At 32.3% G+C, this 13,901-nt stretch overlaps 1 protein-coding gene across 1 annotated transcript; it reads right to left on the reverse strand.

Moving 5' to 3' along the window:
• Window positions 1-930: 930 nt before the first annotated feature.
• LOC132713579 (WD40 repeat-containing protein SMU1-like) lies at window positions 931-13,604 on the reverse strand. The gene is made up of 12 exons (XM_060696216.1): window positions 13,484-13,604; window positions 12,782-12,925; window positions 11,723-11,875; window positions 11,267-11,417; window positions 10,699-10,787; window positions 8,177-8,317; window positions 7,386-7,481; window positions 6,517-6,644; window positions 4,495-4,596; window positions 3,227-3,419; window positions 2,387-2,539; window positions 931-1,438 (listed from the first exon to the last, which is right to left on the reverse strand). Exons 1-12 carry the CDS (start codon window positions 13,601-13,603, stop codon window positions 1,340-1,342), a joined length of 1,569 nt encoding a protein of 522 aa, XP_060552199.1. The 5' UTR covers window position 13,604; the 3' UTR covers window positions 931-1,339.
• Window positions 13,605-13,901: the final 297 nt, after the last annotated feature.

Genomic DNA, 13,901 nt, shown 5'->3' on the forward strand with positions numbered 1-13,901 from the left:
GGGGCTCCTCATGGTAAAGAATGTTAAAGAAACCCAAAAAAATTTAATTTAAATGAACATTTTAATGCCCGGGAAAATTGACATTTTAAAAAAGATTTATTACAATCCCACATTTGAAAACATGTTTTTTTGGGGATAGCCCCAGGGGGATTTTTAATCGGGTTTATATACATGGCTGAAGGGGAAACAATATATTTTTTTATTAAATTTTTAAAACCAAAAGTAAGCTTTTTAAAAAGTGTTTAAAATTTTTTAATTTATGGCTTGGGCAATGAAAACATCTTTAAACCCGGGGGTTTCGAAAATATAAGTTTATATCAGTAAAAACAAGCAAAAACCTTTTTGGTTAAGATAAAAATACTTTTGTAGTTTTTTTTTAATAAAAAAGTTTTTCATCAACATAATTTCCCCCAAGTCACAGATTTGCAATAAACATAAATCCGACTACAATGTTTTGCAACAAAATTAGTTGTTTTCTCCATACATGTATACTCAATATGAAGCTGTACTATTCTCTTTATGCTGTAGAATGGCTTAAACAACAGCTGTCCTTAGGACAGTGCTATTCTTAGTGATTGACAGTACGAAATGGGGGCATAACTCTGTAAAAAAGTGTAACTTTTAACTCAGACTTACAGGACCTGTGTAGATACATGTTATATAATCACAGAGAGAGAGGAGAGCAAATGTGTGATGTTTCAACCCATTCCCTTCAATTGTTTTGGAGATACCAAACTGTGAAGGTGACGTCAGGACAAGTACAGTACCCCTCCCTATTCTTCAAATAGTCGAGCTAAAAATAAGTCTTCTAAAAGTAGGTCACTATAGACTGTGTTAAGTGAAGCAAGTTTTACACCACTTGTCACTGAAATCTCTAAAGTTGCACAAAAATATCTGTTAAAGACCCATGTAAGAACTCCCTGATGTTGGTATAAAAAAGTGATAACTATGGCCTTTTTATTTGGAAAAGTTAAAAAAAATATCTGTTATTTGCATCAGTAACATTGACTGAATCGCCTCTGAGACAAATTCAAAGAGTTACAGATCAACACACTTCAAAAAATCCAAGATATTAGTCAATAAATGATCATTAAATCTTTCTCATGAGCCTGAACTTACATAGAGTAAGCACATGTGATCAAAGGACTTAAAGGAAAGAAGAACACACATGTAACTATATACATGTACTCCACTGAAATGTTTTCTGGAAGCAAAATAAAACGTAACATTTACACAGACAACTGTTGCTGCTATTTTACATGATCAACGTGAACGCTTATAAGAAATGAAAAAGTCTATGAAGAAGTTGTGATGTACATGTGAGGATCAGATACATAAATCAGGGCTTCCAGAGCTTCAGTAAACCATCCTCGCTGTATGTAGCCAGGAGATTTTGATGTGGATGATGGCTTATACCTATTACATCTTTCTCGTGAACCTGAAATTAGAGAAAAAATGTTGTATTAAAAACATGTTAATCATTTGAATCAGGTAATTAAAAATATTAAGCACCTTTGCATTTAAGATAAACAAATGGAGTATTCATATACTTACATACAATGTTAACATTATATACCGGTATGTTCTAGGTTTCAATTTACCTCATGTACTTTTTAGGTTTAAGTTAACCATGTTCTAGGTTTCAGTTTACCTCAAGTATTTTCTCGGTTTAATTTAATCTTATACATATTCTACGTTAAAGTTGACATCAGATATTTTCTATGTTAATTTAACCTAATATATTTTAGGGTTATGTTAACCTCATATATATTTTCTAGGTTTAAGTTAACCTCATATATTTATAGTGTAGGTTTAAGTTAACCTCATATGTTTTTTTGCTTAAAGTTAACCGCATAATTATATGTTCTATGTTTAAGTTAAATATACATATATTCTATGTTTAAGTTAACCTCATGTATATTCTATGTTTAAGTTAACCTCATATTATTTTAAGGTTTAAGTTTACCTCATATATTTCTAGGTTAAAGATACCCTTATGTATATTTAGGTCATGTATATATACGTTAAAGTTAACCACATATATTTTCAAAATTTTACAACAGATTTTTTTTTTATTCAGTGTTTTCTATGCATAAAGCATGTGTTCTCCTGATGTAAAGTGGAAATACTGAACCAACATAATTGAGCCGCGTCACGACAAAACCAACATAATGGGTTTACGACCAGCATGGATCCAGACCAGCCTGCGCAGTCTGATCAGGATCCATGCTGTTTGCTATCAGTTTCTCTACTTGTTATAGGATTTGTAAGCAAACAGCATGGGTCCTGATCAGACTGCGCAGATGCGCGGGCTGGTCTTGATCCATGCTGGTCGCAAACCCATTATGTTGGTTTTGTCATGACGCGGCTCATATAATATACTTACAGTGAGAGTTCTCTCCAGTTTACCAGTAGAAATACTGAAGCAGTATAAAACCATATCTTCTCCTACGCAATAGATCCACTCTCCACGCGGTGATATTGTACAACATATAAAATCTCCACCTTCTCTCTTACCACTTGAGAAACTCCTTACAATCTGCAATGGAAGCCAAAGAAACTATTTAACTTTTTGTAACACCGATTTCTCATTATGATACAAAATTTACCAGTCCTGCAGACAACGTAAAACATATAATGTCATATTTGTTATTTAATCTGTCAAAATTTGCATTATTCTTTCATTACTATATTCCCAATATTAACTATTTACGATGCATTTTCACTAACTTCACTAGCACTGGTGACAATCAAAAAATGGTGAGAAAAAAGGGCCTGCAATGGGAGGGATTCTGAATTAAAGAAATGGTTAATTAAGCAGCTGACAGTATATATCATAGTCAGATCATGTGGTTGTTTCAGGTTAGCATAGCTTTATACTGATGGGATAGGCTAGTTGTTATAACTTCCAGTGTTAAAATAAGAATAAATTTGTAAGTTTATAAAGTTTGCCTCCTCTGTTTTTTTCTCAATTATTACTTTACTCAAGGAAAATGCAACACATTTAAGTCAAATCTGACTTAGAATAAGATAAAAATACAATTTTGAATTTATTTTGAATTAAATTTCTTAACTATCATTTGAATACATATCTGTTTTAAGCATCTCATTTAATCTATGTAAGAAATTAAAATTTTACATTAAGGCTTTCAAACCTCAGTGTAGTTCTTTTAAAACACCTTTAAGTATTAAGTGTATTCAGTTAGCATAAATAATAAGAATATACCTGTCCCTGCATGTTGATAATAACCACCGTGTTACTACGGTTACACACCACAAATTGTTCGGCATTTCTAGGTAGCGGGTGTATACTGTTCACTGTAATATCTGTGCCAGCCTGACCACCAAATGATTTAAATGTTGACTGGCATTCTTGTGTTTTGAAATTCCATACTTTTATAGTTCCATCTGAACTGGCACTATAAGTGTATAAAAGAAACATTGTGCAATTCATATTGTTGAATAATTTCACCATTCTATAGTAAATGATTACAAAACAATTACAAAAAACATTATCAACTGTCTATTGTTCAAAATTTTATTTTCTAATGTTTTCAGTGATTAAAACCATCCTTTTCAAGGAACAATATTTTTACTATTGACTTTTTTTCCCTTTCATTGCGGTGTTTCAATTCTATGAACATTTAAATTCAAGTAAAACAACACTGAATGTTTGTGCAGATTTGCTTTTTGTTTTTTTTTTCTCTCTTAAAGCTGCATGTCTCAGGATGAACAAAATATTTAAAGAAAATCAAACTTGAGAAAAATGTACTAAGATTTTAAGAACAGTACAAAAATTCAAGTAATAACTAAGATGTTATGTGCAATTAATGACTGATTTTGCATTATTTATCACCATTCTGCTGCATTACTAATAACAGTAAGGACATTTCATGCATATTTTGACATATTTTTGGTAAATTACTTCTATTGAAAGTGCTGTTTGCAATGTGTAAAGTATATTCTTTTGTTCACTTCATACTGTTTCTCTCTTAAATATGTTTTTAAAATTTTGATGAAAGTAGCATCAATCTAGAGGTGTGCTGCTAAAATCCTTAACCTGCTAATTTGCTAAAATAACTGTATTACTAAACATCCTAAATGAACTTGTCCACACTAAACTCTACCAGTTATATTTCTAGGGAAAATTTTAAAATATGTACTGACTGACAAGCAAACAATGCAGACTATGATCAGATGGCACGGATGTGCTGGCTGATCTTGATCTGCACTGGTCGCACGGATAGACTCTGTAGCCATCATCAGCCATTCACTTAAATTCGTGAACATGAAATTTTTCGTGATTTTCTCACAAAGAACATTTTTGTGGGTACTTAAATTCACTTACTGTTAATTTTTCCTAACGTTAAAATGTAAATAAAGTGATGCAAAATAACCTTACAGCAGACGAAATGAAATTTCGTTGGATCTTATATTTGTGGATTTCAACAAAACTGCCCCACGAAACATAATAATTTTACATTAGTGACATACCTGATCACATGGTGTGCATCTTGTGTGAACACAGCATCATTTACAAATGACCCATGACCAGTGAACTCCTTTAATGTTTTTCCTGACTTTAGGCCATGCACTCTGTAAAATAAACACATACATATTGCCAATAAATGTCAAAAATGGGCATTCTCAACAGCTGTAGTATATAATATATAGAATTTTGAGTACAGCCAAATGCTTAAAATTGTCATGATGTTACAGTAACATTACAGTACCATAACTGAAATGAGGAGCTTCACTGAGATCAAAAGGCCTAAAAAACATAAAATTTGAAAATCTGAAAATCTTAAATTGATCAACTGGGCCACTTCAGATGGAAAAAAAACAACAAAAGGTTATAAATATACTCAGAATAAAATTTCAAACCAATTTTTGTCAATTCTCATCATTATTTAAGTTAAATGTGTTGAAAACACTGTTTATTTTGTGGTCATTCAACAGAAGTGAAATGAAGTGAAATTCTTGAACAATTGGATTGAACAAATTACCTTATATTTTGCACACACGTTATTTGTTGGTCAAAACCTACATGTAATGGTAAAATTAATTTGAAAAAAATGAAAAAATTTCTAGTTCATCATGCCAAAAACATAAGTGGATTCTTTTTAATACCATTTAAAAGTCTTGTAGCATTTTCTGATAATGTCTGCCAAATTGTTAAGCAAAAACTGTATCATAAATCACAAGATAAAAAGAAAATTTGTTTCTACTTTGAGTATTTTTGCACTCTTAAAAAAATATTTTAACTAGAAATGTGTCATCATGCCACGGATGCCCCCGCATGCAGCCAAAATTTCAGATGTTATAATATTTAGTTCCAAATTTGTTTGCACAAATTATTTTTTTCATTTTAAGTTCAAAGCCCTTAAAACTTTTCAATGTTAACACAAACCATTTTTATACAATGTTCAAGGCACTGAAATTATTCAGTCTAAACCTTTTGAAAATACCATATTTCATATTTGTAGCCAAAATAATGGCTACAAACATTTCAGTGCTGAAAGTGAAAGTTCAAAATTTTTCCAACATTTCCAACATATGTCAAATTTGAGTTGTTGGGTAGATAATGAACAGAAACTGTAAATTTCATATTATTTTCAAAGTGAAAGGGGCATTACTCTGCCAAAAATCATTGAACCATGACCAACTTTGAACTTGACCTGCGTATTCCTGTGACGTATCCATATGTCAAGTTTGAGTTGAATGTGTTGTACCTTTGGGGAGATAATGATTGGAAACTGAAAATTTCATATTATTTTCAAAGTAAAAGGGGCATAACTATGCCAAAAATCATCGCACCATGACCAACTTCGAACTTGACCTGTATTTTCTCATGACATATCCATATGTCAAGTTTGAGTTAAATGTGTTGTACCATTGGGGAGATAATGAACGGAAACTGAAAATTTCATATTATTTTCAAAGTAAAAGGGGCATAACTCTGCCAAAAATCATCGCACCATGACCAAATTCGAACTTGACCTGTATTTTCTCATGACATATCCATATGTCAAGTTTGAGTTGAATGTGTTGTACCATTGGGGAGATAATGAACGGAAACTGAAAATTTCATATTAATTTAAAGTAAAAGGGGCATAACTCTGCCAAAAATCATCGCACCATGACCAAATTCGAACTTGACCTGTATTTTCTCATGACATATCCATATGTCAAATTTGAGTTGAATGCCTGCAACCATTACTAAGATAATGAACGGAAACTGATGATGACGGAATGACAGAATGACGGAATGATGGAAGGATGGAATGACGGAAGGACGGAACAGGGTAACACTATATGCCCGGGCCATTACATGGCGGGGGCATAAAAATTTCTCACTTTATAACGATCTATATTCAGTAAAATCAATCAACACTGTCCGTTTATTTATTGTCCCTAAAACTAACAGACCCAAATTCCAAGTTGGACAAGTTCATGATACAATTTCAGCAAGATAAGGTTTAATGTTGTATAAAGTGCTCTAAGAACTGCAATTACCTGATTGTTTGGTCAAATGAGGCACTCAGAAGTTGGCCATTATCTTTAGAGAAATTTGCACATGTAACTCCTTTAGCATGAGCTCTTTCAAACTTGCGTAGACACTGTCCAGTCAATATCTTCCAAACCTTCGGGAGGAAAAACATTAAAATGTATAATCTGAATGAAAGTCTACTACTATCTACTCTATATCATAGACAATTCTGCAACAATATTTCCTTTTCTTGAGCAATCAAATACTGTTTAAAAGGATATTTCCGAATCTCAAAAAGTTTGCAAATTTGAAATTCCAGTCATTTCGCGTGAGGAAATAATATTGTAAGTGAATGGTAGAAAATAATGACAGGTTGATAGATGTTTAACCTAGAGGGAAATTTAAAGATTTTTGTCGATTCGCAAAATTCGCCAATATTTACTTGTAGTTAATTTAACCACTTATACAGTACTACAGTGACTTTACCAGATTAAATGGGATTGACTTTTACAAAAAGGCCTGTCTTCGTTTTTTATTGTATACATTTTCTGCTGCTGCTGATTATCTCAGACAAATTTATAATAATAATTGATTTCCTGAATGGGATGAAGTGTCATTTTGAAAAAAAAATTTGTCTTCAAAAAATAATTAAATTTTTCAGAGCAAAAAAATCTATTAAAAAAGATAAATTTTCAGATCAGATTACATCGATCAGACTTTTCAGACATTTTGAAATCTTTTGTGAAGTCTACATCAAAACAAATTCATATACCCTGTACAATTTTTATAAAAATACGTCTTACTCCTGACATACAACTATCTTATAAACTAAACCGTGTAAAACAGTAAATCAAATACCTGTATAAATCTAAATCTACTCCTTCTCTCAACTTACCTTAATTTTACCGCCTTGGTCCCCGGTCGCTAACATTTCAGAATCTCGGCTAAAACACATGCATAATACAGCATCGTCCATCATCATAAAATTATCCTGTATAATAAAAAATCACAAATTTATATAGAAAATTTACCTTATGCTTTTGAATGGGATACAATATTTAGTCTGTACATAATTTTTTTTCAGTTTGATTGTGTAGAAAGCAATAAGCATATTGACACATTCTAAAATCTGTTCCTGAAACCAACCAGTACCAAAAGATAAGTGTAGTTTCTTGTTCAAATAAACAATGGCTTGCCCCTGAAGCTGCCACCCGGCCTGCAATACTGACACATTAACCACTCAGCCATGCCACAATATATCAATTACCTCACATACACAGTAAAGGCTCTGTATAGAGCTCACAGTATTGCCTTGGATAGAAATAAACTAATGCATTTATTTTATCCATTAAACAGATTAGAAAATTGTAAACAATAATATTGCATCAAAAATTTGAAGGAAAAATGCAAAATATTTACCAAAAAATTAAATTTACACTGCATAAAAGTTTGAGTGTTGATTCACTGGCTTTGATGATCTTATTTCAATGATTTTAGGTCCAGTACTTGTATACCTCTTATAGATCCAAACATAACAATTCAACATGCCAAATATCCTACCTCCCAGCCATTTATTTTCACAAAACAAGACACACAATGGTCATCGGCAAACCACAATAGCTTTCCTTAGATAAGTTTATAAACAAATGACCATTACACATCAATGTGTGGGAGGAAATAATTTACCTGTGCCTGGTACCGTAAATCTTTTCTAATTTTTCCTGTGGTAAAATTCCACACCTCTACGAACCCATCAACTGAGCCAGTAACCAGATACTGACCGTCTGGTGAGAACTTGGCGCACTCTATGTGAGCTTTCTGACCAAACTATAAATAAATACAAGAGATACTTCTAAGAATTAAATGTATGTATTGTCAAAATTGACAATTATCTTTCAATAATTTAATTTATACAAATATAGTATATATCAATTACTATGAATAAAATCTTTTAATCTGACAATATTTCAAAATAGACAATAATCTTTTAATGATGAAAATTTCATTTGAAAAATTAATAATTTTTCAATGGTGTAATACAGTATTATACTTATTGCCCAAATAGAAAACATTCCGTTTAAATATTCATTCTCAAAATACAAAATATTCATTTCTATTTAAATATCTACTCTTAAAAAGAAGAACAAGAGCACTGCTAGGCGGAGCATTATATGCCCGAAAGTGATTTTTTTAAGCATTTGTAAGACATTGGAATTAAATAAAGTATTACATCTTTCAAATAACAATCCTCCTATGAAGTTTCAATATTGTGGTCCAAATGGAACTTAAGTTATGCCCCAGAAACTGTTTTCAGTTTTTTAGGTAATAGTGACCTTGACCTTTGACCTTATGACCCCAAAATCAATTGGGGTCTTCTACCTAATATGGACAATCATCCTATGAAATTTGAATATTGTGGGCTGAATGGAACTTAAATTATGCTCAAGAAACTGTTTTCAATTTCAAAGTAATAGTGACCTTGACCTTTGACCTTGTGACCCAAAAATCAATAGGGGTCTTCTGCCCAATATAGTCAATCATCCTATGAAGTTTGAACACTGTAGACCAAATGGAACTAAAGTAATGCTCCGGAAACCGTTTTCAGTTTTAAGGTCATAGTGACCTTGACTTTTGACCTTGTGGCCCCAAAATCAATAGGGGTCTTCTACCCAATATGGACAATCATCCTATGAAGTTTGAACACTGGGCCAAATGGAACTTCAGTTATGCTCAAGAAACTGTTTTCAGTTTTAAGGTCATAGTGACCTTGACCTTTGACCTTGTGACCCCAAAACCAATAGGGGTCTTCTACCCAATATGAACAATCATCCTATAAATTTTGAACACTGTGGGCCAAATGAAACTTAAGTTATGCTCAAGAAACTATTTTCAGTTTTGAAGTAATAGTGTTCTTGACCTTTGACCTTGTGACCTCAAAATCAATATGGGTCTTCTACCAGATATGGACAATCATCCTATGAAGTTTGAACACTGTGGACCACATGGAACTTTAGTTATGCCCCAGAAACTGTTTTCAGTTTTAAGGTCATAGTGACCTTGACCTTTGACCTTGTGACCCAAAAATCAATAGGGGTCTTCTACCCAATAGGACAATCATCCTATGAAGTTTGAACAGGGTGGGCAAAATTGGACTTGAGTTATGCTCCGGAAACTGTTTTCAGTTTTAAAGTCATAGTGACCTTGACCTTTGGCCTTGTGGCCCCAAAATCAATAGGGGTCTTCTACCCAATATGGACAATCATCCTATGAAGTTTGAATATTGTGGGCCAGATGGAACTTAAGTTATGCTCCGGAAACCAAATTGCTAACGGTCAGACGGACAGACAGACAGATGGACGCCAGGGGGTATAACATAATATGCCCGAAATTCTTTCGGGCATATAAAAAAGAAGACAATAACCTTAGAATGGAGAAATATCCATTCTTGAAAGCTATTTACTATATTCAGAAAATATTAATAAGCGTGTTTGACGGCTTTTTGCCCCCCCCCCCCCCCTTTTTGAGGCCTCAAACAGTGAAAAAATGACCTATTTAGGCCACCAACACTGTTTTTCGTTTGAGAAATGTTGTTAAAAAAAGTGACCACTTTTTCGGCGCCGACCCCCGTCCAAATATTACATCAGGGGGTTGCCAGATGGGGGATGTGCCCCTTTCTGTTTGGGAGGTTTGAAGGGGGGCGGACTCCCCCTCATCTCCAAGAAATTTTGGACATGCGACAGGCTAAAAATGGCCTCAGGTCGATCTTAAGGTAGCTAGTAACCGACGCTGAAAAGCCTTTTACTCTATCTCAATTCATTGAGAAGTTTCAGCACTTTGAAATCAGTTTTGATGGAAAAAAAAACAATGCAAAAAAGTGATTTTTGGTAATTTTGTGACGTCCCCCCGTTGCCATGGTAACAGGAAATTTACCATTGAGCATGCTGTTACAGAGGCTATGGTGTAGTCAACATTTGTGCCAAGTTTCATTTGTATTGAAGCATTTTTCATACTTTCATAGCAGTTTGAACTTGTTACAGGAGGCTTTTCAGTGAAAATGGCCATTTTTCGCAATATGCTCATGGGGTAAAAGGTTAACTTAGCCATTTTCTGCCTCATTTTACCCAAACATTGTAATATTTTGTTTCCCTTATCCTTGAAAAAAAAAAGAAGAGAGAAACATTTGACCAAAAATTACAATGGAAACAAACCTTAATAGTTTTATTAAGCTGTGTAGGGTATTTTTCTTCTTCTTGTTCTTTGACAGCTGCCTTTCCTCGGAACACATCAATTGTTGTTCCTGTTAAAATAAAGTTATTCATGAACTCTCAGTGATTTTTCACCTTTAAATCATATAATTTTCCCAATAGAATTTTTTCTTTAAATCATGCCGTTTTCCCCAAAGTCTGAACTTACACCAACTTTTTTTCTTCCCAAATTGAAAATAGTGATAACTATTCCCTAAATCAAGACTCTAAGGCCTCTTCCAAAACAAGAGAGAAAAAACAACAACAACAAAACAACAAACATCTCTGCATTATAAGAAAGAAAACTGGCATGACAAAAATAAATCTCTGTATAACAAAGAAAACTGGGGTGACAAAATAAAACACAGGCGAAAGAAATGACATAAAATTCTGGAAATGTTGTCCAATAACAGTGACCATTACAATGTCCTTACAAATTATGTCTATTGAATAGTTCTTGAATAGTTCAGCAATGTCTTGTCAGATTATACTATGCATTATCTATTACAGCCTACTATAATTTCTAGCTTACCTGGGGGTAAGAGACCTTGATGTTGTTGCCACTTTAGTGCCTGACCTAGCAAGGCCAACAAACGGGATGGTGGTACAACATTTACCTCTCCAGACAAGGCAAGAGCTATAGCTGTACGTCTTTTCTCCTTTGTCTGTCCTTCTGGGTAGGCCTAGAACAATTTACAACAATAATTTTAATCTTTGTAAAAACATACTCATCAGAGTGACAAATGACATAGTTAAGTTAAGGGTAATAAATTTCAAATATCACACAGACAAAAGGTGACAGTCTCTGTTAGAAATTTACATTGCATATTATGATAAATACTGAATACAAGCCACTTTATACTTGTAGCAGATTATAATAAACATTTTTTTTTTATCCCTTTAAAGATTATAATAGGTCGAGTCAGTGATCAATTTTCTTAAACTTGATTACTATTTGAGTATTTTGTTGGTAACAAAAGAACCTCACCTCTCTGGGGTCGAAGTAGGACCTGGCAAGCATATTCTCTAAATGTATATATCTATCAGCTTGGTTGTGTTTTAACATAATCATTGGATCTGTCTGTCGTAAAAGTGACCTGGCCGCTCCCAGTTCCCGAAGCTCTATCAACTCTAACACAATCTGGAACAAATATAGGTGAATGTTTCAAAAATATAAATAAGTTAACCTTACCCAGCACTATCAGATATAGATGAAAATAATACAAAATGTATTAAATGTGCAGTATATATAATTTTCTAAATAAAATAAGAACCGAGAAGTAAACAACATAGCAACACAAGAAAGACTTCAACCAAAACGATAATCAATTTTGCACAAAGTGGTCACTTAGTCTATGAAACGATTACAATAACTAATAGTAAAACATATACAGCTATAACAATGATGTTTGATTGTATTATTATTATATACCCATGTTATAATATAATAATTACAAAATATTAGTTACAAGTTAAAGACAAAATACTGCTGAAAAACTTGTAAAGATTGAATAATCATCTCAAAGTAAAGAAAATATGACAAAACATCACTAAATGCCAACATTTTATTTTTTGCACAATTATTGTAAATTTATATACCTGTATTTACAGGCCACCTGACTTAAGACTGCTGTTTCTTTTCTCAAAATCTATATTTCTATTCTCAAAAACAAGTCTAGTATTTCTGATATTTCTGAAGGCACATAGACTAAATAAAAATGTATATAAACTTTTAAATATCAATCTAATCTGTTACAAATGTCTCAACATAAAACACTTAACCTGCTGGAACTGGCCATGATCAACCTTTTGAACCTGTTTAAGACAACATAATGAGTGTTGCCAGTGTGCACTTTCATAAAGTTTGACTAGGTTCTAAACTGTTGGTAGCTCAATATTTAAAACCCCTTATTGAAGGGAATCTTTTAAAAGCAATGCTGGTGAGTAGTCAAATCTAGAAGGTTAAAGTCTTACATGTAGGTAAAATTTGCTTCGATTAACTTGCCAAATCAAACAGTTGTAATCATATTTAAACATTTGTTTTTACCTGCTCATAAAGATCAATTAGTTTCTGGTCTGGCAGTTTGAGTGATTGAATGGCCTGAAGAACAGTGTCCCAGTGACCACTGGTAATATCTGAGATAAATCCATCTACAGAGTCTACTGTGTTGAGAGATATACCACTTTCTTCCTACAAGTAAAACAAGCACATCATTATTAAATTCGGTTTTAAAAATGAGTTATGTTACTTATGGAATGTTTGTTTACATCTTTTATTAATGTTTACTTTTAACTCATTATTTATTTATGTCCACTTTTTAGCAATAACACAAATAAATGATGTCAAATGGAAAGTTGCACTTTCTTATATTTCTGTCATTAATAACATTTGATAACAATGTATCAAGCTCCTTACAGAGATGAACAATAAACAAAACAACTATTTCAAAATAAGTATATAAGAAATGTGTAGATTTCAATGGGTCATTTTATTAAAAACGTATCTATATACATTTTAATGATTTAATATTAAATTATGATACAATATCTTTTCAAGCTACAATATCCCTTTTGTCCCACTATTTTCTTATTATAAAAATAATATATATATCTTCAATATTTTTAAAATTCATTTTTAAAATGAATTTAAAAAATATTAAAAATATATATATTCTATCTTTATTTTTTTCTTCTATTAAAGATAATTTTATTCACAAGACACAACATGTTTAAATATTGGAAAATTTACCTGTAACACTGTAAGTGTTTTTAAAAGATTGTTTTCTTTCAGATACTGTTCAATCAAACGCACAACACTGAAACATAATCGTAATACTATTACAAAGTCTGAATTATTAATATTTTGCATTTGTCACTTTGCCTATACCAGTACCACCTTTAAAGATCTAAGTTGGGCAGTAAACCATTACTTAAGACCAATCAAGAAGTATTTTCTTTTCTAATTTATTGTAAGAACTTTCAACCAACAACCCCACCATGGGCAACAGAACTTTTGGATGAAATTAAACAAATAAAACAAACCGTTAATGTAATAAATCTAAAGGTGACTGATTTAGAAAGTAAAATGAAAAATTTGGACACAAGAGTTAAAGAAACAGAAAAAGCATGCGACTTTGTCGCGTCTGAAAACGAATCTAATAAAAATG

This window comes from Ruditapes philippinarum, unplaced genomic scaffold (assembly GCF_026571515.1).
Source record: "Ruditapes philippinarum isolate M1 unplaced genomic scaffold, ASM2657151v2 ctg15403_1_1_1_1, whole genome shotgun sequence".
In the NCBI taxonomy this organism is placed as follows: Eukaryota; Metazoa; Mollusca; class Bivalvia; order Venerida; family Veneridae; genus Ruditapes; species Ruditapes philippinarum.